Raw genomic sequence first — 26,649 nt, 5'->3', positions numbered from 1 at the left:
TGTCTCGAGATCAGACGGCCGGTGGAAATTGGGTATGAGCGTTTTTGGGGGAGACTCTTTCCCATTTCGTCTTTCCCCAAAAGCCAGAGATGAGGAATAGTGACGATAGCGCCTAGAGATGACGAGAGACGGTTGCCGGAGACGATGGACGAGGGTCAAGCATACGAAAAGGCGGTAGAGACGGCAGAGAAAGCAGACGGCCTTTTTGAAACTGTTCAAAATTCCAAAAGTTCGAGTCTATTGAAAAAGCCAGCTGGTCTGCTTTTCGGGGCTTGCGAGAGTCGCTTGTGGTTGATGTCATGCGTAAACCTGGGAGGCGATGTGCCTGGAGACGGTTGTCTCCGAACAAGAAGGAAACAATAGTGGTGGTAGCTGTAATCAAGATCACATTGCTTGAGAAGCAGGTGTTTATGGCCGGCATCAGGAAGACGAAGAAGTCGACGACACATGCAACGACGTCGCCAAGTGCTGCTCGATCTCCGTCCATCGCTTGTCAGTGAACAAGACCAAAGATTAGCACATAGACATCCCAGGAGCAAGACCAATCTCCCCCAGAAATCATGCCTACGTTCCTTCTGCGTATTACGTCCCGGCGATGTCTTTGCGATGTCAAGATGCTCAAGTCTGGCATGGGATGAAATTATTAATCTCGTATCGAGAGGGAAGAGCTGCCAATGATCTACAAAACCAATGTCCTCCCATCATTTCTGTGATCTTTCCAATGTGCGGTGATCAGATGTGTTTTTATCCGACCCAAATCAGCAGAGCTGCCCGCCTGCCCGGACAGCCAAGATAGAAACCCATGCTAATATCCTTTTCCTTCTAACTTTTCCTTCCTTGAAGACTTAAATCTTGATGATCTTTACCATAAACTTCTGAAACCTTGAACCGGATGTTGGCGCGCGCCCCGTCTGTAACCTCTTGCCGTCCTGTTGGCTCATGTCTTGATTTGTTTCCTGGGTGGTTTGATAGTATACTGGAAGAGGAGTGGCGGGTGTCGGTGGGAACTGTGTCGAGGCAGCATTCCTGATGTAGCTGGGTGGCGCTTCTGTGGGTACGTGATGGTGTTGGGGGAAGACATTCTGGTTTGACGCACTGGCGAGTTGCTGTTGAACTGCTGCTTGTGTCGCAGCGGCAATGATGTCGGGTAGGCTTGCCGTCAACTTTTGTAAGTCGGACGTGACTGTGTTCAGAGATGTGTTGAGCATGTTCAGCGAGCCGTCGAACGTGCTGCTTTGAGTTGACAGCATGGTGTTGAGGGTACTGAGTTGTGATGCCATGGCAGTGCTCACCGCATTGGTTGAAGTATTCATTGCTTCTGCCGAGGCTCCAACGGCCTTGCTCATGCTGGTCTGGAGATTGGTTAAGACATCGTTGAGTGTGTTGACTTGAGCACTCATTGAGGCGTTGACGGCGTCATTGAGGTTGGACAGGCCGGTAATTTGAGCATTGATCGAGGTATTGGCAGCATTATTTAGCGATGCCAGGCCGTTGAGCTGAGATGTCATGCCATGCAATTGTGCTGACATTGCGCCATCAAAACCGCTGAGCTGGCTGTCGAAGCGACTCATGTTGCCTTCCATACGCGTTGCGTTCATGCGAAGGGGATTGGCGACGTCAAGCAGCGTCCGCTCGGCGATCTGCATGAACTCCTCCGCGATGGCGTCCAGGTCGGCTTGTGTGGGGTTGCTGATGCCCTTGCGCTGCAGTGCGGCCTGAGTAATCTCCAGCATTCGAGCTTCCTTGTTGATTGATCCCATCCAACTTTGAACTCGGTTGTCTATCTCTTCCAGTTGGGTTGAGCCTCCTTCGGCTTCATCGCGAGTCTTGATGCGACGTGCGATTTCGATCTTGAGTTGGGTGTACTTTTCGGGTGGTGGATAGATGGAAGGGTCACCGCGGACATCTCGAAGACTCATGAGACACTGATAGTCCTCAACGATGGTTTTTGGATCTTGTGCGTTGGATGTAGTGTTGGGAAATTCTTCTCTCTTGCGTGCCTGTCTCAATTCGTCGCGCATAGCTCGCAGATGACTTGAAGGATAAGCGGTTTGCCCAACGAAGATATGGTTGGAGAAGCTAGGCATAATGCCAAAGCTAGGGGACGTTAATTTCGGAGATTGCTTTTCCCCATCAGGACCAGTGCCAGGAAAAGACATCTCGGTGTCGACAAACGATGCAGGCGAATCAGGGTTCGAAAAAAGAGTGTTCGTGAAAGTATCAGACCGCGGAGTCGAAGCATCCGATGAGGAATCCCAATCTTGCTCGATGTCCATGCCAGGCGCGCCAGCAGAGTCGTCCATTGCGATTGCAGTGTGTAAAAGCAAAGAAACAGTTTGTCGGAGGGAAGATTGTGTCGTGGGAGTAAGAAGTAGCTGGGATCGCCTCAATCTGCCGAAAATGTCAGTTGCGCGCTCCGGCAGATCAGGATGCAAGATTTGGAGAACCGTAAGGATATGTAGGAGAGGGAGTTTTCCGGCGAAACTCACCAATTGGCCCGTAATTTGGTCTTTTCTGACGCAGAAACGTCGTTCATTAAGTACTTGATTGGAAATGGAGACGAATGGCGGGTTGTAAGTGCGAAGATTGGGGTGTCTCTCGAAGCAACTGTGAGGGAAGAGACCGAGTGGGTTGAGAAGAGAAGAAATTTTCGGAGCTGGCCTGTCGGGGAATTTTTGGCATGTGGGCAGGATATCTGGGGGAGGAAAGTCGCCTGTGAGTGGTGGCACCAGGTCTGATGGGAAGGGTAAGTGAATGTGAAAGTCCAGAGCGAAGGTTTGGGCCAGCTTGTCGGTCAGATGGTGTGAAAAAAAAAACCAGCTAGCGCGGATGCGGATGCGGATGAAATAGATTCTTTTCGGGGGGAGGAGGGAAGGAAGGTGAATTGGGACTGCACTTGCTTCACATCGGTCTGACGTCACCCTTTGCAAAGACACTTTTGTCCTGGAAGCTTTGGGACTTGAGGAACAGCTGGCTTTCAAAATTTTCGGTGGGATATTTGATATGACAGTTGAATTTTGGCATAGGATGACTCCTGATTGTTGGGTCAATTCCTTCCTCCTGGAGGTACTTGTAGACACCACTACCAGCCTTTTTCTACTTCATGAACCTTGTATTACCCCCATTATATCACTTGCATTGTTCCGTCTTTGGTTTATATCAATGGCGCTTTGTCGACCCATACAATCAGTGTCACCCTCAAAGTAGCAGCCTCTTACACAAGCCCATGTGATGTAGTCTAAATTAGCATCGCCAGCCTTTAGGGCAAGACGCCAGCCACTTCCCTGCTCCCCCGCAGCTAAGATCTGCCCCACCTGCCCGATCTAGCGGCTGTCACCAGACTTTCCGCCTGGGCCAGTCGGGCATATGAGAGATCACATGCTCACAGGGAAGTATAGTGACCTATATATTAATAGTTTCTAGCCTGAAGGTTAGTAATATATTATAGTGAGGTGGTAGGAGTATTATTATAATTTATACTTCCCTTCTTAAATAGAAATCTTTAAATTAAAAAGAAAGGTTTTTTATTTATCTCTAGTTATATTTATAAAGCTTTAGTTTATATTTTTATATTTTTATATTTTTATATTTTTATATTTTTATATTTTTATATTTTTATATTTTTATATTTTTATATTTTTATATTTTTATATTTTTATATTTTTATATTTTTATATTTTTATATTTTTATATTTTTATATTTTTATATTTTTATATTTTTATATTTTTATATTTTTATATTTTTATATTTTTATATTTTTATATTTTTATATTTTTATATTTTTATATTTTTATATTTTTATATTTTTATATTTTTATATTTTTATATTTTTATATTTTTATATTTTTATATTTTTATATTTTTATATTTTTATATTTTTATATTTTTATATTTTTATATTTTATATTAATTATTATACTATTAGTATTTATAATAAAATTAAAAGTATAAAAGAGAAAGATTCAAAATTTACATCTTAATCTATACTTATTTTAAAAGTATTTATTAATAAACTATTTTTACTTAAGTTTTCTATTAATATTTATCAAATAATTATTTATAGATTCAATTAAATGCTATTATTTAATTATAATAATTAGTTAAAGTAATTAATAGAAATTTATATCTTCTTATATATATAAAGTTTTTAAAGCTATAATTAATTTAATAGTATTATATTCTATTAATATTTTCTTATAAATATAGTAAATCTACTTATTTTAATACTTTTGTTTATATTTATAAGTTTAAGTTTAAAGTCTATTAAATTAATTAAAAACTCTTAATATTATATTTGATAATATTTAATTATTATAATAAAGTTTATAATCTTTTATTAATTAAATTTTTATGTAAACTTATTAATAGTTAATTTATATTAATTCTTAAAAAGTAATAAAATTTCTTTATAAATATAAAATAGCTATTATACTAAAAAGTAAGTTAATTTAGTTTTAATATTATAATTATTAAATTTAAATTTAAATAGTTATATTTTATTAACTTCTATTATAAAGTAATTGAGAATTATAATAAACAGCTTTTTGAAATATTAGAAACTTAATTATTCGCAAACTAACTTTAATAGTTTAAAATTAAACTATAGACTTTAAAGTTAAATTAAACTATATATTTTTTAGTTATATTAAATACTTTAAAATATAACTTTAAAAATATAGTTATTATAATAAAATATAAAAAAAGAAATTCTAAACTTTTCTCTCTTATATATTTTATAAACTTAAACTTAATTACTAAATTTATAATAAAAAGCTTATGGTAGTTATTAAAGTTTTTAAAGAATTAAAATTTAGTTATTAAAAAGTATTTAAATATTTAAACTTTAAAATTTTTTAATATAAATGTAAAGTAGTAAAATAATATTTCTACTATTTTAAACTAAAAGAAGCTATAATATAACTACTAAAAATAATAGATTTTAAATAGAAGAATAATTTGCTTCTATCTATTTTAATGAAATATAGAAATTATAAAAACCTTTTTATAATTAAACTATAAACTAAACTATATAAATATATTTTAATTCTAAAGTTCTTTTTAAAAAGAAAATATAAGTTATAACTTAATATATTAGTTATATAGATTTAACTTAATAAAAATAGAAGCTATAAATAGATATTTTAAAGAAAATCTTTAAAAAGATAATATAATTTATTAGTTAGCTAAATATTTTCTTTTTACGTTTATAATAATATCTAATATTTCTTAACTATAATATATTAAATTAGCTATTAGTTATTATTATTAGAATCTCTTAATAATTTAATATCTTTAGAATAAGCTTATATATTATAACTAGTTTTACTATAGTTATATATTATAGTATCTTTAAGTTAGCTAAGCTCTCTTTTATAGACCTCTCTTTTTATCCTCTTAAGGTGCTAGATATTTTCCTTTTTATTTCCTTTTAAGTAAAACCTAAAATTCCTCTATACTAAATGCCCCTTTAAAATAAACCTACGTTCTTTTAGCCCTCTAGCGCTTACTAAATACTATATTTATATCTTTAAAAGTATAAAACTAATTAGTTAAAAGAGTAATAAAGTATGTTATTACCTATATATCTTTTAATAATTATTTAACTATAGTAATACTTAGTATTCATAAACTTCTTTAATAATTAGAGATCTAAATTTTAATAAAATTAAACTATAAAACAGTTTATTATAAGTTAAAAGGCGTTTATAACTACTAAAATAGTAATATTAAAAGGTTAGCTATAAGAGGTATAAGCGTTTATAAATATATATTTAACTTTTTAATAATATACTTTAGGTTCTATAGTGAAATTTTAGCGCTCTAAAAAGTAGCTTAAATATTTTCTTTACAAAAAACTTTATTATAAGCTTAATGAAAAGTAATAAAGAACTTTAACTTAGTAATATAGTTTATAAAAGCTTTAATTAAGAAGTTAATTTTATTACTCTATATATATTTAAAAGCAAATAAAAAGTAATATCTAATAGCTATAGTAGATATAATAAATATATAGATATACTAATAGTTATAATATTATTCTATTTATAGTAATTATTAAATTTAGCTAATAAATAGCTTTTATAGCTATTAATAATAAGTATTTAATAAATACCTTTTGTTCAGTTCTTGATATATTTATTGAAGTATTTAATTTAGTTAAAACCTATCTAATTATCTGTCTATCTATTAGCAGTAGGTTTAATAACCTAGTTGCTAGGAAAACCTGATTACGTAGTCTAACTAGTAAGGTGATATGATATGCGCTTTTGATAATCACGAATAGAGGGATGCACTAGCCGCCTGAATTAATACATTCAATGACTGTAGCCCATTCACGATTGCCAGGCTGGACAGACTTTGCTTTGCCGCGTCGATCAGCGCGTGTTACCACCATTGACGCGGTGATCATGCCCATCATGAAGCTAGTTTTGTCGAAATTATATAGGTCCCCCTCTTAGATGCCATACTTAGCTATCATGTTACATAACAGCGCAAACGACTTTGATATAACCTTAAGGTCTTCTTGAAGAGCCCTTTAATAATCGTATGGACGATTAAACTTGGTTTTCAGAGCAGGCTGCGAGTCCACAAACCACCTGGCCTATCGCTTGCCAACAGGCTCGCCATTACGCGCTCGCAGCAGGAGATTGGCCATATCTTCCACACCGGCGAGGCGTAAAGGAAATCCTCTAGAATCCTGTTTAATAACGTATTGGAGAAGTGTTTTTCTTCGATCGGATTGAGTTTATGTCGTTGGGGTTGAGTTTGTTCACGTCGCGGTCGGTTGTTTATTCTATCGGCTAAAGTACTCTTTGGGATACCGTAGGTCTCTGCAGCACGCAATACTTAACTTACTACCTGCAGCGCGTGTCGATTGGATCGCTTCAATCGCGAGAATGACTCTGTCTTCTTGGGTGTAGATTGGTATTATAGTTGTTGAGATTTTATGCGTCAAAGGTTAAAGTGGTTTAGACATGAGTGTGTTTAGAAAAAAACGTCCGGCTGACTGGTCCGGCCTGCTGACTGATGAACCATGTTACTACTATTAGCTATACTTTTAATATATTTGCTTTTTTCTAATTAATTAATATTTAAGCTTTAAGCTACTTTAGCTATCTTAAAGAAGCTTATAAAGTAACTATAAGCTTTAAGATTATTATTAATAGCTTTAACTATATCTATATTAATCTTAAAGCTATATACCTTTAATATAATATCTTTATTAACTATAGTTTTAAATAGATATTTCTAAATAAATTTAAAAATAGTTATTTTATTAATATAAATAAGTTTAATATAACTACTCAAAGTTTTTAAAAGTTTTAACTTTAGTTTTATAAATTAAATTATTTAGCTTAGCTTTATTTAATTTATATATATATATCTATATATAAACAGAGAGAAGAACTTTATAGTTATTATATATATATAAAGATATGTAGAATAAAATAAAAGTTTAAAGCTTTATTTAAATAGTTAAGTTTTTATACTTATAGTGTTAATAACTTTTCTAGTTATAATAGTAAAAAGTTATATTATTAAGTTTATACTTTTAAGTATAAAGTTAAACTATTATTAAATAGTTATATTCTAAATAATGCTTTTATAAATAATAGTATTATAAGAAATGTTTTTATTAGTATATTTTACTATTTTACTATTTACTTTTTTCTATTAAAGCTAGAGATAAATTAAGTTAAGTATTAATAACTAAATATAATATAAGGTTTAGTTTCTTTATTTTATTAAAATAAAATATAAGTTCAAGTCCTATTATTAAACTTAAAATATTATAATATATAGTACTAAATAAACTATAATATCTATTAATATAAATTAAATATATTGCTAAATATAGTTATTTATACAAATAAATATTTGTAATATAAAAAGTTATTTCTTTTATGATATTACTCTATTTATAATAATAACTATATTATATATAAGTATATATATTATACTTTTAAATATTTTTATATTTAATTTGAATATTTAACTACTTATATTTATTTTTAATAAAATATATTTAATCTATAAGATATTAATTTAATATTTTCTATTTATTATAAAAAGTAATATACTTTTCCATGTTTTATACTAAATATCTTAAAATATATTAATTATATACTTTTTAAAAAAGTATAAAGTTTAATATAATTAAAATTATTAATTAATACTTTTTTACTTATAATATTAACTTTTTATTTTTAAACTTTTATTTAGTTAAAAAAGTTAAATATATTTTAACTTTATAAAGTTTATATAAATAAACTATTATATTTCTACTTTATTAATATATAATATAAAGTTAAAACTATAGTATATTTAGCTTAAAAATATTAATTAAAAAGCTTAATTATAGCAATTATATAATATACTTGAATTTGAGTGTTTATTTCATATTTTAAGTTACATATAGTTAAACTTAAAGAAGAAGTAATTTTATAATTAAATATTAATTAATACTTTTGAAATTATAGGGGTTTTAGTAAGGGCAAACGTAAATAAGTGCAGTATACCTATATAATGCACTGTTTACAGCTACGCATATTATAAGTAAGTTCAGTGGGATAAACTCAAGTCACAAAAACGGGGGAAAAGCACTGAAGTCAAGCTTGAACATTTCCTATCCTTCGTAGTGTCTCCAGGCCTAAGTCCGGTGCCCATCCTCCTGCCAAGTAATTAGAATCTCGACATCAAACCAAGGCCACCTTCGTCAAATGACCAGGTTTCGCTTTTGCAGACAATTCAGTTAGCTTCATCTTCCGGGAAGACGAGGGGGAAGACTTACACGTCTTAACCAAACGAGCCACATCCCTATCTCCATGTGTGCACGTATCTTGCCATTTTCGCAATGACGTATCCAGCATCATGAATCCCCAAACATGGTGTCAAATTGGTGCCTGAGGTAGGTTAGACTTGGAATTGGTCGTCACCGGCGGCAGCATCTGTATCGAAGAGTCGGTGTTAGTATCGCTCGCGACAGAAACGGACTGGGGACCTCGGCATTCGGCGGTGTCGTGGACGGGGCAACCAGCCGCCTTCTCTACCACGTAGAGAAGTTGCAAGTCGTCGTCATCGCGATCGCGGCCTCGGGGGTTTTCGTAGTACGAACCGGTAGCGGCGGAAGCGGAGTGGGGCTCCTCCTTCTTGACCTTGAACTCCTCCTGGTCCTCCTCATCATCTTCGTCGTTGTAAGACGAGACAGCGGGATGCGAGGCAGCAAGCTTGGCGCGCTTGGTGTTGGTGCTGGGCGAAGCCGTGGCAGCGGTGCGCTTTCCCGCAGACTTGGTCTTCGGGGTTGCCTTAGCGGCGCTCTTGGCGGGGGTCTTCGGGGTTCCTCCGGTAGGAGTCTGGGCAGGAGACGCGGTGCCAGCAGGTCCGGGCTTGGCCAGATCGCTAACCTTCATTCCATGCTGCTGAAGGAGGCGAGAGAATCGCTTGGCACTGGAGGTTGCTGTCAGTCTCTGAAAGCATGGTAATACTGGAAAGCTACTTACGCTGCACCCTTGGAGGCGATGTTGCACTCAGTGGCAACAGCCTCAAAATCAACCTGTGGTGGTTAGTTTGTGTGCTCCTTCAGGTTTGCAGGTCTCTTACTTTTCCGTTGTTGGAAAAGCGGATACAGTTCACGAGGAACTTCACCTGGCCCTCAGCATCCGTGCCGACAGGAGTAGACATGATGAAGGATATGGATGATGGATGATTGGGTGACTCGGTGTTTGTGTCCTCGGCTGGAAGTAGAGTAGAGCTGCCGAATGCGTTAGTGTGAGCGTGCGCCTGTTTGGCAGAAGTTGAGATGCGGTAGAAGGCGACCTTGATCCGACGGTATGGAGGAATTCGAGTGAGGTATGAGAAAATTTCAAGTACGTGGGAGCAGGGCAGAGCAAGGCAGTTGCGGGGTGGGCTCAGAACGCAAGTGAGACCAACCAGGCAGGGGGGGAAGAGAAGGCGGCGGACAGTGTTTGGATAATTCAGGCGACCAGAAACAGCCTGTTTTGGGCAGGAGACTCTGTGCGAGAAAAGGCGGGATGTCGACCGCAGACCTTAGAGAATTTTCCAACCACTGAAACCAAAGTAGGATGAAAATGAGAAATCAAATTGCCAAGAAGCTAAATGTAGGATTGATTAGAGTTGAGGCTAGAAGAAATATTTACTTACGATTGTTTTCTTAGACTGGTCCAGGTGTAGATGCTGTTGGAGGTGTTTGCTTTGAAATCCGCCAGTTGGAGAAGCCTGCTCAGAAATAAAAGTGGCGAGACGTTTCGCTCCAAGCTCAGGAAAGTAGTATAGATCACAGTCTCTGACTTGTCAGGCAGGCTCTTCCTTCCCTCTCAGTAGTGCTGAGAAGGTGCGTCTGTTGCCTGTGTTTAGCCTCGTAAGTCGCCAGTCTGACCATGGCATACCAGCACAAGCATTCAGTCCAAACCATATCAGCAACACTGCACAGAGGGACCAGATTATTTAAGAATCCAAGCCTAACATGGGCGCGCTGCAGCTTCAAATGTTAAAGGGGAGGACAAGACATACCCACTGAAAGAGCTTGCCATCCCTTACTAGCCCTGCACTCAGTTTTGCAAGAGGATGAACAAAAGATGAGGAAGAAAATGCATTAATTTCGTCAAGCACCCTAGGAAAGCAAATGGTAACTACTGCCAAAGGATACCTGGGCTTTCATGTGAAAGACTGCATTTGGACAGCCTGGTTCTTTCCAGAACACACTATGTTCAGCCTAGAGAGAGAACTGGCTGATGATTCTGTTCAAGGGAGAATGTCAACACCCACAAATGAAACAAATATCACGAAATTTCTGAAGTTTAAAGCAAGAGCAGATCACTCTGTTCATTTTCCTAGCTAGCTGCCAAAAGTCTGATTTGATCCTGCTCAATTTTTGTTATCCACCATCTGAGTAGGAATCCCTTGCATATTGCCCTCCGTGTTACGAGAAAGTATCGTGATGAGCCGCAGAGTACCATTCTACTCGCTATCGCTGCCGTTACCATTCTTCAGGAACTCATCTTGGGCGGCGCTCTTGCCATCGGAGTCGGACTCGAGCTTGGAGGAGATGTCCTCATCTCCATCGGACTCAATGTCCTTCTTGGTCTAGAAACATTTCTGATCAGTATCATCCGGTGGGGTGAGAAGTGACAGCTGATTCGACATACCTTCTTACGGGCGATGCCCTTCTTCTGAGGGGTAGCCTTCTTAGCAACCCTGCCACTGTTCTTGGGGGCCAGGGGACCCTTGGCAGGGGAGCCGCCGCCGCCGCCCGCACCAGCCGCGCTGGTGCCCCAGTTGTGGCGCTTGCCCAGGACGCGGAAGCGCTCCTTGGCCGACTTAGCCGTCATTCCCAAGTCAGTGGCGACTTTGTCCCAGTCGATGTCAGGACGAGAGTTCATGTGGTCGAACATTGCCTTCAGGAAGCGGGTCTCGGTCTCGCTGAGAGCGGTGGCGCTGCCCTCGGCGTCGGCATTCTTCTTGGGAGGCATGTTGCGTTCTGGTCTGACGCTGTATAAGTCTGGATCCAAGGATGAATAAAAATAGCTGACATCAAAGCTTACTTGTGTGGATGGTGTATTGCTGTTGGTAATAAAAGTTAGAGGACTGTTGGTTATGAACTCAAAACCAGATCTGGAGATGGGTAGGAAAGAAGAAAGTTTTGTAAGGCTGAGGAAGATTCAGAAGTTTTAAATAGCCAGGCTTGCTGAGGTAGCTTACTCTCGAGGCGGGCACCATGGATAGCTCTCGCCTTGTGAAGGAAAGTTCTCTGCTATTGGGGAAGTTGCCCTCTTCTTGCTTGAAACTGAACAAGGCGAGAGCAACACGGCAATACACACAACTGGATGGGATCAAATCTTGACTGCCGAAGCCTGAGGTTTCCTGAGCCAGTTCAGAGCCAGAATCAGCGAGGGAAGTACGGCACGTTCGAGAAGCTGGGTCTGAACTGGAAACGGCTGAAGAAACGGAATGAATCAGCTTCAGGTGTCCTTGCAGCCAAGACGATGTCTTATGGTAGCAGCTTGAATTTTCTCGGAAAGTTGAATGATGCCAGCCCCGATTCGAGGCAGGAGGTTTCCGTTGAACAAAAGATGACGTAGCAAAGAGCTTGATTTCGAAGAAGAAAAAGCGAACTCATCAATGATTTGAAGCATGCTGAAAATTGGAAATAGAGGATTGTCACATTTGTGATGCTCAGAGGTTATATTGGCTCTCAGCTTGATGTATGACGCTATTTTTGCAAGCCCCAGTCCATACTTTCCTCCGGTCTCTATCCCTCGTAGACAGCCATGTGATCACGAAGCAACTCTAGTTCTCATCGTCACCATCCATCTTAATGGCGCCCTTGGTGTCCAGGCCGTCCTCGGCGTCGTCTTCATCCTCGGTCTTGACCGCCGCCTTGCCCTTGCCCTTACGGCCCTTGGTGCCGACGCGGCCGCCAGTCTTGGCAATCTTGGCAGGAGACTCCTCCTCAGCAGTGGAATTTCCCTTCCTCTTCTTGATAGGACTGCCAACAATCGAGTTGAGCTCGTACTTCTTGCGGATCTGACCGTAGCGGGTCTGCGTAACGATATTAGCATATGACCACTGAAGAACACAAATTCAAAGGAACTAACCTGAGCGACGGTGGCGGTCTTGAACCCCGCAGCGGCAGCAAAGGCATCCCAGTTGATATTGGGCTTCTCCGTCATGTGGCGGAAGAGGTTGATCATGAAGTTAGTGTCGCCGGGGGTGGGCTCCTTGGGAGTGGAAGCAGCGGAAGAGGACTTCTCAGCCATGATGATGGATACTTTTTTTCGGAGACCGGTCAGTGGATGAAAATATGAGGAAGCATGGGCAAATGGCGTAGGTACCTGGTAAGTTGTGTTGTGTTATGTATGTTGTTGTTGTTGTTGCAATAATGCTTGCTGTGATGTTATTGGGAAAGAGTTGGAAATTTTGGACGGGATGGTGGAGAAAAGAGAGAGCAGTTGAGTTTGGGTGGAGGAACGGGATTAAATAGGCAGCAGATCCAAGAGTTTGGGCAAGGCCGAAGAGAGGAGAGGCAGGCGCGACAACCTAGGTAACCAGAAACCAGGTTAAGAAGACCCAATCTGCGAAATGGATCCCCTAATGTTCATGTGGTCTCGCTACCGTCGTCTTCGTTGTTGCCGTCCGCTGTCCCCTTCCGCTATCGTCGTCCGCTATCGTCGTCTATCGTATGGCTCTTCAGGAGTGTTCTGAGGTATCAGCACTTTTTCAAGTAGGAACATCCGGTGTTTTCTATACCTGAAAGGGAAAAAAGGGAGATCGGTTGCCTTGAACCTTCTTTTGTTGAGGGGGCGGGATGCCTCGGGGCACACTGGCAGCGAGACTGTGAAGAACGAGGGCAGTGGAGCGTGTAAGTCAATGTCTGAAGCAGCAGGCCTCACCTTATGAGCTGTCACGCAAGCTGCACAGTCCACGACTCGGAGGGGAAGAAAAACAAAGCATATGAACATATGAATCGTCATGTTTGTTGAAAAGTTCTGAAGCGCCCTACTCTGGGGCATACATTCTAATCAAACCAGACGCCTTCCAGGGTTGCGTAACATCATTAGTACAACTGGCAATCCAAAGGGGGGAGCGGAGTGACCAGCACGAGATAACAGAAGAAAGCAAATGACGGCAGTCTTTTCCAACCTTTTCCAACCTGAAGCCGACATGTATAGATATCCCACCCGCCCGTGCCTTATTACAGTCTATTAGGAGTGAAACTGAGCATCCCAGTGCTCGTTCTTGATGTTCATGTGCTCAGGCATCAGGTTTGCCAACGTTGGTGACCCGTGGAGATCGGTGGTATGCCCCTGGCCATGCTGATGATCACACATGGCGCCCATGCCGAAACCTTCAAGATCGTATGCGGCGTCAAACGCCGAGTAAATGGGACTTGACCCCCAAGAGTTGTGCTCGTGCTCGTGGTGATGTTGGTCTTGCTCGTGGGTGCAAGGCATAATCGACGGAATGTCGAACGTAGGGTGGGCTCCCATAATGTTAGCAGAGGGGCTGAACTGCAGATTTTGAGGTGCTGAAAACATGTCGTCGCTGCAGGGTGTGAGAAGTCGAGGTTGGAAAGTTGGTTGACACTCAGGGGCAGTAGGTGATGCCATGGATGCTGGTGTGAACTGTTGTCTGTAGGGAGGTTGGTTGTGCTCCTGCTTGACCTTAACGGGCGACCTCGCGCGGGCTTCTGACTCTGCTGTCCCGGGTTCTGGCTTCACTCGGTCGTTGTCGTCGTCCTCTTCCTTTTTCGGCTTCGGCTCCTTCTTCGACTTAGTAACTCGGTTCTTGTTCACGGCGGCGCGGTTACGCTTCTGAGGCTCGAGGCCTAGCATCGCGGAACGGAAGCGGGAGTATCTCATGCGAGCAGCATGGCCGTTGGTGATGGGCTGTGTCAGAATCGGATCATGGGCGACGGCATTCCAGTCAATCTGGATGGGTGATGAGCCACAGGCTGATGATGACATGATATGGGTGTAGTAGCACTTACATCCTTCAAGTTCTTCTGTTTCAAGATGGCGAAGAGAAACCTTGTCATCTGGTTGTCTGTGTTGGAGGACATGTTGGAAGAAGTACTGGTGGCTTGCCGCCCTTATCTGATCATGCCACAGAAGGGTGAGGTCGAGTTTGGGTGTAGTGAGCTGGAGGAAGAGGGCCAATTTGAAGTGCACAGCAATGATTGCCGAGGCTTTCGGGAGACTCAGTCAACCAGCACACAACAGGCAAGTGTGGAGTTGGGTTGAAGGAAATGAGTCACTGTGAAGATCGGTGAGGCGATACCGAAGAGATATATGGCACCCAAGTCAGCAGGTTGCGTTTTGTAAATGGTGCAACCACTGGGGGCGAGATCAGTCACTCGCTGGTGTGGGTGGTCAAGGAAGATGAGGCGGACAAAAGAGGCAGACAAGGAGGCATTCGACAACTGTCAGCCAAACAACCCCGGGGGCATCAACGGTAGTTATAGGTGCTTTGGAGGGTGTGGCCTTGGGACTATGGGGCTAAAGGGGATGGATGGATATGCATGTCGGCTTGATGCTGCGCTGGGGACCGAAGACGATGGATGGAGCCAGCGGCGATGGATAGCGGAGCTGTAGAGAGAGTAGTTGGAATTTTAGCAGTACAGTATGAGGAAAAAGAAAGACGAGAGCATGCTTTCAGGGAGGACGCCGCGCGCGCTTGGGCCGACATTTTATTGAGCTGCCAGTGGCAAACCCGCCTTGAGACACAAGGAAATCAAAATAGTCCCTTGTTGCCTGGAGTTACGGCAGGCTTTGACAGCGAGCATCTTTTTTTTTTCTGGGGTGTGACGTTTGTGGAGGGGGGTGGTGTGGTGCAGGCTCAGATGCAAGAGCATGGCACCCATGGGTGGTGAGGTTTGATGGGCGACGCAGTGTGTGGATGAGAGGACGATGTGGTGGAGGGGTGGGAGGGGAGCTGGATGGATGGTGGTGGTGGAAGTGGTGAAAGTGGTGTCGCGGGGGCCGTGTAATCGCGTAAAGTGGTTTTCCCTCGCCATTCCTCTTTTGCCGCAGCCACCCCTGCACGCAGCCGACGATGGAGCACACTTGACTTTCCCCAACGAATGAAGGTTTGAGCGAAGGGCCAGGAATTGCGAGGCATCCGACTAGCGCACCCACTGACATGCAAGTACTATCGGCCATTTGCACTCGCAGGCGAAATTGACTCGTCAATTGAGCTGCGCAGCTCTGGCGATGCTGGGGTCACTCTGGGCCGGTCAGGAAAGGCCGTGATGCAAGATCCAGGAACGCCCGCGGACCACTTGGAAACGCAACAGGGATCTAAATGGGATGAGACACACGAGTGGTAAGGGTGTGTGACTCATACTTTGAGTAAGGTAAGATGGATACATTAGCTGAGAAATGGAGGGGGTTGGGCCCATTGGCTGCGTCCATGTTGCAGCTTCAATTTGGCACTATTCATTGGCGGCCCTCCCGCATCGAGTCGTCAAACAAGAAAAAGCTGGACCGCACCATGTGTGGTCGACGAACGCTTGTTACGACGCATGATGCCTGCCGATGCCTGGTTCTCGGCATGTTTGGTTTGGTTGTCGCACCTGGGTGTTGTGCTAGGAACCGACTGGCTAGATTGTTGAGGCTTGCGTTGACGGACTGATACGATGCAAGATGCGGCGAATATTTGCAAACAAAGTTCGAGCCTCGAGGGCCGACTCAGAGCCCCCTAGATTCGCTCGTCGATCAATCACTTGCTCCCAATTCCGGGCTCGTGTTTGATCGGGTTGGATGTCGGGTACTGGCGGTGGGAAGAAGCATCGGAAGAGGGGTCAATCGAGATATTGGTAGAGCTTGACAATTGACGACTGAATTGACCATTTGGCGAGTAAAAGCAACTTCAAGACCGCGAGAAATTGTACAAAAATCGATTGATGCACATTGAACCCGTTTAAATGGCGTAACAGGTCTCTTCGGGCTTCCGCGTTGCCTTGGCGAGGCGCGATGAAGTTGGAGGGCATGAGATGAAGTGGTCGGGCGACGCGTTTCCGTGAACCTGGGGCGACGCACTGTGGCACTACACTGTAAGCCAATGTCGCGAGATTTCACGCTACCACGTGATGTGGAGCGATACGTTCCCGTTGCTGCCTGAGAGTTGCCTGGCGTGCCGACAGGGTGGTGGTCGGCTGCAGCACCGCCAGTACGACTTTGGAAGCTGTTTGAGGTCCAAGTTCTCCACGCCGAGCCCAGACGCCGGGAGCTGCAGCACCAGAGTTAAAGCGGCGGTGGTGGACGCGGATGAGCTGTCCTTGGCTGGCGCAAGCGCCCCTTTCCAGTCGCTATTGCGAGCTTCCGATGAAGCTTTCCGTTGCTCAAGAAGATGATCATCGTAGCACCTAGCAAACGGCGCGCGTCGCCGGTACTCTTCGCACAAGTAGCTACGCCGCTCTACCGCTCTGCTTCGGCGGGTATAGCTTCAAGCGCGGACAAGACAGATCGCCGTGTATGCATCCCGAGGACGATCTCCCTCGAGACCGCGAGGACGCACAAGTAGCCACGCCATTATTCCGCGTGTCTCAGCCAGAGACCTGTCAGAATTATCATGACAGAAAGCTCACTATCATATATCGAGTTGTCTTGGACGGTGGTGCCTCGAAGGGGGCGGCAGGCGGCGTCTTCCTGTCTCAAACGGCGTGGACCTGTGCATGGCCCGACGCACAGGCTGCCCGTTGAGAGAGAGAGAAAGAGAGAGAGGCACAAGGGCAGGAAACAGACATCAGGTCTTGTTGCACTTATGAACCCCCATTAATGTGTCTGGAGGCCCTCCGCCAAAATTTCCATGATTTTGCATGTTTCTCAAGTCTGCTCACCTATCTAAATGTAAGTAGGTCCGGGCTTGGAAGGGCATCTTAGACGCTCTACCACGGCCATCCAGATTCCCCTCTCGCTGGTCCGTTCTGATGGTCCGGGTTAGAAGGCTAAACCTCGGCTATGCACGGATCATCTACTCCTCTCGCCCTCTATCATCGATGTCTCCGGCCCGTCGCGTCCTGACGCTTCTCGCACCTCGAGGCCCGACTAAAGATCCAAAGGAAGCTCATAAATGGAATGAATGACCCCTTTCCAACCCTTCGACGTCTTTACCTAGCATCTAGAGCCCTTGTAGCGTCGAAACAGACGAGATGCAGCTAAGGTTCCCTTCGGTCTATTGTTAGGCCGAGACCACGTGACCCACCCGTTTTGGCGTAGCTGGCACGGGCGCCCCAGCATCTGCCCCAGTTTCAATCTCAGCTCCGTCGCTCTGTCGCCGCTCACTACCAATTTTCTCATTTGATCGAGTAGAGCTGTTAAGACTACTAGCACCTTGGTCTCCATCCATCAGTATAAGTCGCGAATATCATCGTCGCATATCGCCCATAGCCTTCCGTCAATCGCAATGAATAAGAATTGGAATGATAGGGCCGACAAGGACCTCTTCTTCACCATCTTGTCTGTGAAGAACATTGGCGTCATCTCCGGCTCGGAATGGACAACCATCGGCAACCACATGCGTACCTTGGGCTACGGCTTCACCAATGAAGGGTGTCGGTAAGTCAAAGTTTCCTTTGCATCTCAATTCTTTCATGCCCCGGACCGACTGGTGGCTTTCTTTAGTCCTTCGACTTCTCTCCCATTATCGCGCAATGCTATCTCTCGTCGGCTTGCCTCCAGAGGGATTTATCGTGCTCGAGGCGACGGAAATGTGCCTTCCCTGTCTACCGAGGTCTCTCTCATGCAGTGTATGAGGATGTGATTGACAACCCAACGCACAGTGGTGTATTACATACGACGATGGTCGCTATGCCCCTAATTTTGTCCTTCTCTCTTCTCAACAACAATCGAGGTGCTTGCTGCCTACGTTGACCACCACTGACGGGTCTCAGCCAACATTTCCAAGGACTCCGCCGCGCTCAACACAAGGCCGAGTCCAACGGAGGAAGCTCGGACAACCCAAGGAAAGTTGATCCAACGATGAACCCCATCACTCGGCGTCCCGGACCGGGTCGTGGCAGACCCAAGAAGCAACCTCAACCACCTGCACCGATGCCCATCCCCCCACTGCCGGGCCAGGTTGTTCAGCCTGGCCAACCTCAACCGGATCAAGTTACGCAGGCCGACCAACCGCTGCCACCTCCTACTGCGCTCTCTGATGGCCTCCAATCTCTGCCTGAGTCGATAGATCTGCCCCTCAAAGACGACAGCCTGGACATGTCTCTCAAGGATGACGACGACAATGAAGAGACCGAGGAACACGATGCCAAGCGCATTAAGCTTGACGACCCACCCCAGGACCAAACTCTCGATGATGAAGCAGTATTAGCTCTCGCCGCTCACAGCAACAATTCTTCTGTGGATGCCTACGCCTCCGAGTATCCTACGGCTGGTTTAACCGGGTCAGACCCACACCCCTACAGCTTCCCCGGCGAAACATAGGAAGGCTGCAATTGCAATCGTTGTCGAGGAAAACCGACACCGTTCTGGACAACACTCCTTCTGGGAACAGTTGATGCTATTCCTAGGCTGAACTTTCCCGGATCTGTCGAACAAAGTCATGGCGTTATGCATGGGAGCGAGCGCGGCATCAGGAGCGAGGGTTAACTGAACACGATGGGCGCTTTTGGAGTTGACTGGGTGCTGCTTTCGATGTACTTACTGATTTTATGCGTCTTGATGCCACGAGAGTTGTGGTTTTGCTAGTGGCGAGGATTATTCAGGCACAGAGCTGCCACAGGGCATGCTAGTTGATAATTCCGAACGTTTTGATTTTCCTTGCAAAATCCCACGCAAAGTTTCTTATGATGTAGTCCAGCTTATTGTATACCAGTGGCCAACGGTGTCTCTGAGGTACTGGTGTGGAGTACCACTTCCTGTCGAGTGCTATTGACCTGCAATCTGAAACAGTTACGACTCTCATCTTGAGATGGATTTGATGAGGAGCATAGAAGTGGGACGAGAGTGCTGGTCAGAGGCAGATGGAGCCGAAGTCAGAAGAGAAGGCATCAGAAACAACAGCGGAGAACATGAAATATGCGCCTGTGGTGATGCAGAGAAACTTGGACGATCTCGACCTCGATCTTCACCTTTGTGGCAGCTTGGCTTCCTATGTCTTCGTGCAGGTGGGTGAATGGTTTGGTTCAGCCAAGCACCACCACTTGTCAAAGCCAACCGCTGAGACCCGCGTCAAGCTGTCATTCTTCTAGAAGGAGGCTCATTTCTTCCCTCCCATTCCACCCCTTCCCGCTACATCTGACCCAGGGGCACCGGCCTTTTTCTTCCTACCTAGCTACCATACTACAGCCTTCAATTCTCCATCAACCATCTACATCACCACTTCTAGCTTTCACTCTCACTTTCCGCGCCCCGTACAGCAACCACCACCACGAGCAATCGCCACGCAAACCAACAACATGTCTGAGAAGGGCGGCCGCTGGACTAACGTGGAGTTCGTTACGAGCCTCATGATGTCCTTCTACAACGAGTTGAAGGGAGACGGCCTCTCCAAGGAGAAGAAGGACGCCATCGAGGTTCGTCTCCGCGGGCAGGGCTTCGAGGATGTCACCTGGAACGGCATTCGGTAGGTACCTTTTCTGATCATTATTCTTGTTCTTTGTTTTTCGACGAGACTGCCTATTTTTCCTGTGCTGGACCGACTACTTTTTCTGTTTGTTTTTTCCGCCTTGCTGTCGTCCTCGTCGCTACTATCGCCGTCGTTATCGCCGCCGTCGTCGCTCGTCGTCGCTTGTCGTCGTCTCTTTCCTGGTAGCTTCTGGTCTAGTGCTCCAAGCTCTTCCCTTATCTCACGGTTCGACTTTGCTCTATTTTACGAGCATTTGTCTTCTTCCCACACAACTTTCTCGCCTCGTCCTCTCTTCTCTCTCCCATATACCTCTCGCATCAACCCCAAAGTACATCAACATATTCAACAACGAAGTCACAATGGCCGACAAGTCTGGCAAATGGAACAACCCAGTCCTCCTCGAATCTTTGGTGATGGCTTTCCACGGCCTTGCCAAGTCAGCAGACGGTCTCACAAAGGAGTCCAAGGACGCGGTCGTCGCCAAAGCCCACCGCTGGGGCTTCACCGACATAACTTGGGAAGGCATTAGGTATTTATGCTCCTGCCTTGTTCTTTGCTTTGCTTTGCTTTTATTTGTCTCCTAGTTTTATTCCCCCAGCCTCCTTGACGCAGCTTCTCCTCTCTCAACTTTCTCTCTTGTCGATCCCCCTTACTCATCATCTCGCTCGTCTTCATCTTCCTTCATCACAAGATTATTCCAAATCGCCACGATGTCTCGTCACTATCAGAAGTGGACTCCCGAGATCGACCAGCAAATTCTTGCTGCCATGGTCAAGGTGATGATTCCGACCGCCGAGCAATACAATGCCATCATGGAGGAACTCGAGCCTTGCGGATATGGCTTCACCGCCATCACCATGAAGTGAGGATCTCCTTCCCATTTTCGAGGTTCCTGCCTGCCTACTGCACCTGATCGCTCCCCTCTGCTGATTTCTATTTATACTCTCCTCTTCCTCACCTCCACTTCTCCTCTTCCTCTTCCAAACACAACACCATCGCACTTCCACCTTTTCACAACATTACCTGACCTCACAAAAAACATTTCACTTCACCCCATACATTCTCATCCACCAACCCAAATACAACACATCATGGCACCTGTTACCATCTGGGATGATAAGGCTCATGCCGATCTCCTCATCGCCTTGCTGCCAGTGGTGAAGCCAACCAAGGACCAGTGGGACGAGGTCTTGGCCAATGTCCGGGCGAAAGGATACAACTACACCGCCGGAGCTGTCGTGTACTCACCTTCTGCTTCTTCTCGACGCATATCAGATCCGTGCTAACCTCCGTTCATAGGCAGCATCTACAGAAGCTTCAGAAGAAGGAGGCCACCGTCGCTGCCGAGAACGGTGAGGGCAACGACGCCTCTGCCGCCTCCACCCCCAAGGCCAAGAAGACCGCTACCCCTCGCAAGCGCAAGACTCCTTCCAAGAAGGTCAAGGCCGAGGAGGACGATGACGAGGAGGAGGAGAAGCCGGCCAAGAAGCCCAAGGCTCCTCCCCGCCCCGAGTAAGTTGCAACTTCCCATGATTCACGTCTGCCACTCCCAAACTGTCGTGCTGACAACATCTTGTAAACAGCTTCAAGGAGGTTAACGAAGCCGAGGCCGCTGAGGAGCTCGCCGAATGGCAGTCCGTTAAGGCTGAGATCTAAGCCGACAGCATGATTCACACCGACCGACTGGAAAAGGATATTCGGGGAAGGAGAGGCAGGAAACTGAATATACTGGCCATTGGGGGATAGTGAAACTTCTGGATGACTTGGAGGGAATCTTTGGTTGCTCGCTTGGTCTGAAGACTTGGCTGCGAAATTGCATACGGACTCGAAATCATCTTAGAGTCTACAATCACATCGGAAATGAGAAACATGGATGCTTTCTCCTACCCTTCTATGAAGTACACTCGCTGCTGATATTTATCTAATCTGATGACGACTTTTCTTACATCTCAGCTATGCGAGCGGATACGTCTGGCTGAGCGGGACCTTTCCAGTACTCCTATTATGATCGTTTCGATCATTCATATCACTCGCCCTCATACATCATCCGTTGGTCTACCTGCCAGATTACGGATTCGTTTCCCCCACTAAGTCCTTTGACCTTGCTGCTTTTCACTGCCTTGTTGCTAACATCTTTCAGACATGACAGACAATGTACATGTGCGTGAGCCCCCGCGTGTCTGCCCACACTGCATCCCTCACCACGCCCCCTTTTCTCACTCATCACCGGGACAATATGTGCTTGACGACTCATCAGTCTCCGCTCTCTCACAAACTGCTCAAGGCGAGTCCAGTCTAGCCTAGCCCTTTACCTCCTTCCCTATTTTTCGGTTGACTCGGACTCGGCTCGAGGCTACTTATTTCTGTTCTCGTCGGCGGCTCTCGAAACTTTCTCTTCTTCCTCCACACAACAACAACCTCGCGACAACCGCCCAACCTTGCTTCACACAACAAAACAAACAACACAAACCACATTAGCACTACTCATCATGGCTCCCAAGGCTTGGACCGTTGAGGCCGATCTCGACGCCATCTTTGCGACCGCTTTCCAGAACGTCCCCAACGCCCCCATGGGCGGCATCAATTGGGATCGTGCCCACCAGATCATGACCGGACTGGGCTACAAGTTCAGCAAGGACGCCATTAAGTAAGTTTTATTCTCATTCCTGGTTTCGTTGTCTTCGTCCTACTCGTCACTCCTCGTTTCTCCTCGTTTCTCCTCGTCTCTCCTCCTCTTCTCTGCTCGTTTCTCCTCGTCTCTCCTCCTCTTCTCTGCTCGTCTCTCCTCGCCTCTCCCCGTGTCTCTTCCCCGTCTCTCCTCGTCGTCTCTCCTCGTCGTCTCTGCTCGTCGTCTCTGCTCGTCGTCTCTGCTCGCTGTTATCTCTTGTCTTTGTCTCTTGTCCTTGTCTCTTGTCCTTGTCTCTTGTCCTTGTCTCTTGTCCTTGTCTCTTGTCCTTGTCTCTTGTCCTTGTCTCTTGTCCTTGTCTCTTGTCCTTGTCTCTTGTCCTTGTCTCTTGTCCTTGTCTCTTGTCCTTGTCTCTTGTCCTTGTCTCTTGTCCTTGTCTCTTGTCCTTGTCTCTTGTCCTTGTCTCTTGTCCTTGTCTCTTGTCCTTGTCTCTTGTCCTTGCCTCTCGTTCTCGTCGTCCTCGTCCCTCTTCCTCGTCCCTCTTCCTCGTCCCTCTTCGTTGTCTTCATGTCTTCCCTGTCTTCGTTGTCTTCGTCTTTCCCCCTTCTTCGTCCGCCACCTTGAAAACCCTCACTAACGCTTCCAAACAGCCAGCGCTGGTCCAAGGTCATCAACAAGAATGCCAAGCAGCGTGTCAACCAGGGCATAAGAAACGTCGCCAACGGCAACGTCGCTCCTGCTACCCCTACCTCCGCCCGCGGCAAGCGTTCTCGCCCTGCCCCTTCTTCCGGCGCTCGCGCCAATCAGGCCACCGCCCAGATGGCTCGCGCTGCCCGTGCTGCTGACGATGGCGGCGACGACTCTGAGGAGGACCTCGACGTGAAGCGCCCTGCCAAGCGCCAGGTCCCTGCCGGCGGCCTCGATGCTGGCCTCAACGGCCAGAAGATCGATCTCACTAACAACAACAATCACGATGACGAGGTCCAGTTCGTCCAGAACGTCGACCAGGCCCCCGTCAAGACCGAAATCAAGGACGGTGAGGACAAGAAGACGATCATGTCCGCTGTCCTTCATGACGTTCGTAAGCATGACATTCGTGAGCGCAGGCAAGTACCCCTCCTCCTCTTGCGCTCCTAGACCCGTGTTCGATTAAGTGTAAATCTAACAGGCAATAGCTCCACGCTCGCTCCTTCCGTCGCCCATGCCTTCGTCAAGGTTAAGAAGCAGGAGGTTGACCCCTCCGACTCCGACGCCCAGGGCTATCTCGATGGCGAGGTCTAGGTCACCATGGAAGCTGATATCGCCACCACCAAGACCCGCTGCTCTGAGGACCTCCTTGAGGGCCAGGAGGTCGAGATGGAGGGCATGTAAGCTGCTCTTTACGCAGCAACTTACACAACTCTACATTCGACATTCGAACTTCTCAACATGGCGGTGAAATGGTTTTGGCAAGCTTGCTAGCATTGGTTTGGCACTTTTCTGGTTCTTCTGGGTGTCCGCGTTTTCTTTCTCGGCCATTTCAGGACTGCGCGGTTAGTTTCCGTCTTTCCCTAAAGGACTGGCACTCTTCTTGGTCTCGGTTGGTAGCGGTTGCGAGCTCGGGATCGGCAACGGGAGAGCATCAGGGTGTTGACAAATGGGTGGCAAAAGCTTCTTTTCGCTTTGGGATTTCTGTGAACAGGACAGGACGCTTTCTGAATCGCGTATAGCTCTGAGCTTGCTATTTCTGCTTGCTTTTTCTAGATAGAGCCGAAGACACGCATTGACATATCATGATTTGGTTTATGCCGTGATACAACGAGAACCAGATCACTAGCAATAAGGCGACGCCCTAACCACCATGACAACGCACCGCCACCCTGTTTGAAATCCGATTCATTCTTCTCGTGGACCCTGGTCCGTAGCTGACTGTCCTTCGTGATGCCTTTGTAATTACAACGATGCGCCCTGAATGACACCTGACCTTATCCCCGAACGCCGACCCGCCCAAATTATGAGAATCCAGGCCAAAGACTCATTTTAAAAGCATCCATTCTAAGGCTTGCGGCCATCCAATCTCTGACCCTCGTTGGGCCCCTTCTTCTCAGGCGCCTTTGGCTTGTCCTCACCCTCACCCTTGCGCTTGCCCCTGAGAGTTTGACCTGAGCCCGCAAAGTGAGGGCGGTTGGCATCCTCCTTCTCGCGCTCCTTGTCGGCGTCAGTCTTCACAGGCTTGATCTCGTAGCCAAAGAAGAGCTTGTTAGGAGGCAGGCGCAGAGGCATCGGGCCGTTCGTCCGACGGGGAAGGGGGGGAATGGCTGGGGCGTTGGCGGAGGCACCGGCAACAGGGGTGGCGGGCTTCGGTGTCGACGCCTTACTACCCTTCTTGTTGAGCTTCTGACCCTCACCGTAGAAGTTGGTATTGGTCGTCGTCGCGGAGGGCGCGATGGCGTTATAGTTGATGGACTGAGCCATGCTACCCTGGCTGTGAAGAAGGCCGCCGGCCGGGAGGCCGCCTCCCCGGACGCTGCGAGGGGTGCTCGTGCCGCTGCCGCGCTGCTGCTTCTCGGGCTCGACGTAGCCGACGGGCGGGGCGAAGTCAACCTCGACATCAGTTTCGATCATGCAAACACCCATCTTATCCGTCTCGGGCTTGACCTCTAGAACGGCCACGTGATAGATCTCGTCGTTATACTCAAAGTTGAAAATGTCACCCTTGGTGAGCGTGGCGAAGTTCCTAAACGCCTTCTCCAGCACGGCCTTGGGATCGCTGATGTCGAGGAAGTTGGTAGATTGCGGCTGAAGCTTGACCAGTCGTGCGAGCTCGAGAGAGGTTGTCTTGACCTGGATCATATCGCCGACATCGAGCTGGAGGGTCTCCATCATCTATGTCTCACGTTAGCAACCCTGCCGCCGGTGCGAAGCGGACTCCACGAACCCATTGAGGGAGGTAAGCCCTGCCCTCCTCCGCGACGAACTCCAACACACCGGAGTGGGAGTGCTTTCCCTTCTCGCCGTTTATAATCTCCATCAGCAGCGGCCACTGTACGTGGAGCTTCGAGACCTTGTCGAGCGCAGAGGGAGGCAGGAAGATCTTGGAACCATAGTTGAGTTCGGGGCGTTCGGCGCCAGGGGCCATAACCATGGGGTAGCATCGGTAGTACTCGTCGAAACGCTGGACGATAGGGCGGCGCCCGCCGCGGGCGAAGTTGTACATGTCGGCTTCGCTGGGGTCGAAGCGATACTGGAAGCTCGAGGTTAGCTTGGGTCTGAGAGTGGTGAACAGCACACCAGGGTAACTCACCATCTTTGGCGGTCGGTCGGTCGGAAGATGTAAGGTCTGGTTGATAGGGTGGAGGAAAGCGGAAGTTCCGAGAGACCGAGAGGTGAAGTAGGCAAAGGAAGCTTGCCCTGGCAGTAGTGATTTGGTAGGCAGAGGAGATAGCTCTGGCTTTGAAGAAGATGAGTGATGGAGGGTCGGTGGACGTGGGGCCGAAGGCAACTGATGAATGACGAAACCCCCACTAAAAAGTGACTTCCTGCGTCGCTGTCGTCCGTTGTCGTCCGTTGTCGTCGTCCGCTGTCGTTGTCCGCTATCTTCCTCTCTAATTACCTTAATAATTGTCATTATCGCCGCTATATTACTTATTGCTAATACTTATTACTATGCTCGTTTTTACTGTAAATCATAGTCGTCCTTGATTAAAGTAGAACTTCAAATTTAAAGTATCAAGTACCTTACACAGGAAGCGTGAACGCAGGGAAGCTCAGAGACGTTATACTAAAAGTCGCCAAACTCAAGACCCCAGACGGTACATTTAAGCACATGCAAACTGAGCGGACGAGAAGGTACCCACCCGTTCTTTGATGTCTTTAGCTCAGGTACCGTCAAGCTGCATCCACCTGCGAAGCTTCCCAAGAACACGCCCAGCCGACATGA

The 26,649-nt window shown here is 45.9% G+C and overlaps 10 protein-coding genes across 10 annotated transcripts; 5 read left to right on the top strand and 5 right to left on the bottom strand.

Annotated features, from left to right (window-relative positions):
- Positions 1–845: 845 nt before the first annotated feature.
- On the bottom strand, positions 846–2,303 carry CGGC5_v009455 (uncharacterized protein; the record flags this gene model as incomplete). Its single annotated transcript, XM_032025443.1, has 1 exon — positions 846–2,303. The coding sequence occupies one exon, from the start codon at positions 2,301–2,303 to the stop codon at positions 846–848; it is 1,458 nt and encodes a 485-aa protein (XP_031878031.1).
- Positions 2,304–8,914: 6,611 nt separating this feature from the next.
- CGGC5_v009454 (uncharacterized protein) lies at positions 8,915–9,682 on the bottom strand (the record flags this gene model as incomplete). Its single annotated transcript, XM_032035431.2, has 4 exons — positions 8,915–8,949; positions 9,117–9,448; positions 9,502–9,554; positions 9,602–9,682. 4 exons carry the CDS (start codon positions 9,680–9,682, stop codon positions 8,915–8,917), a joined length of 501 nt encoding a protein of 166 aa, XP_031885504.2.
- Positions 9,683–10,978: 1,296 nt separating this feature from the next.
- Positions 10,979–11,490, bottom strand: CGGC5_v009453 (uncharacterized protein; the record flags this gene model as incomplete). Its single annotated transcript, XM_032035432.2, has 2 exons — positions 10,979–11,104; positions 11,167–11,490. The coding sequence occupies 2 exons, from the start codon at positions 11,488–11,490 to the stop codon at positions 10,979–10,981; spliced, it is 450 nt and encodes a 149-aa protein (XP_031885500.2).
- An 817-nt stretch (positions 11,491–12,307) lies between these two features.
- Positions 12,308–14,579, bottom strand: CGGC5_v009452 (uncharacterized protein; the record flags this gene model as incomplete). Its single annotated transcript, XM_032035433.1, has 5 exons — positions 12,308–12,559; positions 12,616–12,788; positions 12,853–12,902; positions 13,736–14,448; positions 14,508–14,579. 5 exons carry the CDS (start codon positions 14,577–14,579, stop codon positions 12,308–12,310), a joined length of 1,260 nt encoding a protein of 419 aa, XP_031885501.1.
- A 3,344-nt stretch (positions 14,580–17,923) lies between these two features.
- On the top strand, positions 17,924–18,960 carry CGGC5_v009451 (uncharacterized protein; the record flags this gene model as incomplete). Its single annotated transcript, XM_032035434.1, has 2 exons — positions 17,924–18,075; positions 18,411–18,960. 2 exons carry the CDS (start codon positions 17,924–17,926, stop codon positions 18,958–18,960), a joined length of 702 nt encoding a protein of 233 aa, XP_031885502.1.
- Positions 18,961–19,499: 539 nt separating this feature from the next.
- CGGC5_v009450 (uncharacterized protein) lies at positions 19,500–20,105 on the top strand (the record flags this gene model as incomplete). Its single annotated transcript, XM_032035435.1, has 2 exons — positions 19,500–19,643; positions 19,896–20,105. The coding sequence occupies 2 exons, from the start codon at positions 19,500–19,502 to the stop codon at positions 20,103–20,105; spliced, it is 354 nt and encodes a 117-aa protein (XP_031885503.1).
- Positions 20,106–20,463: 358 nt separating this feature from the next.
- On the top strand, positions 20,464–20,970 carry CGGC5_v009449 (uncharacterized protein; the record flags this gene model as incomplete). The annotated part of the gene is made up of 2 exons (XM_032035436.1): positions 20,464–20,633; positions 20,796–20,970. The coding sequence occupies 2 exons, from the start codon at positions 20,464–20,466 to the stop codon at positions 20,968–20,970; spliced, it is 345 nt and encodes a 114-aa protein (XP_031885505.1).
- A 225-nt stretch (positions 20,971–21,195) lies between these two features.
- On the top strand, positions 21,196–21,760 carry CGGC5_v009448 (uncharacterized protein; the record flags this gene model as incomplete). The annotated part of the gene is made up of 3 exons (XM_032035437.1): positions 21,196–21,344; positions 21,404–21,616; positions 21,688–21,760. The coding sequence occupies 3 exons, from the start codon at positions 21,196–21,198 to the stop codon at positions 21,758–21,760; spliced, it is 435 nt and encodes a 144-aa protein (XP_031885506.1).
- Positions 21,761–22,593: 833 nt separating this feature from the next.
- CGGC5_v009447 (uncharacterized protein) lies at positions 22,594–24,011 on the top strand (the record flags this gene model as incomplete). Its single annotated transcript, XM_032035439.1, has 3 exons — positions 22,594–22,751; positions 23,381–23,811; positions 23,899–24,011. The coding sequence occupies 3 exons, from the start codon at positions 22,594–22,596 to the stop codon at positions 24,009–24,011; spliced, it is 702 nt and encodes a 233-aa protein (XP_031885369.1).
- A 753-nt stretch (positions 24,012–24,764) lies between these two features.
- ufd1 (Ubiquitin fusion degradation protein 1) lies at positions 24,765–26,016 on the bottom strand (the record flags this gene model as incomplete). The annotated part of the gene is made up of 3 exons (XM_032035440.1): positions 24,765–25,595; positions 25,648–25,953; positions 26,014–26,016. 3 exons carry the CDS (start codon positions 26,014–26,016, stop codon positions 24,765–24,767), a joined length of 1,140 nt encoding a protein of 379 aa, XP_031885368.1.
- Positions 26,017–26,649: the final 633 nt, after the last annotated feature.

Source organism: Colletotrichum fructicola (genome assembly GCF_000319635.2).
Source record: "Colletotrichum fructicola Nara gc5 chromosome Unknown KSG_Nara_v1_contig05, whole genome shotgun sequence".
NCBI classification, from domain to species: domain Eukaryota; kingdom Fungi; phylum Ascomycota; class Sordariomycetes; order Glomerellales; family Glomerellaceae; genus Colletotrichum; species Colletotrichum fructicola.
This window is presented reverse-complemented; position numbering and strand designations above follow the sequence as displayed.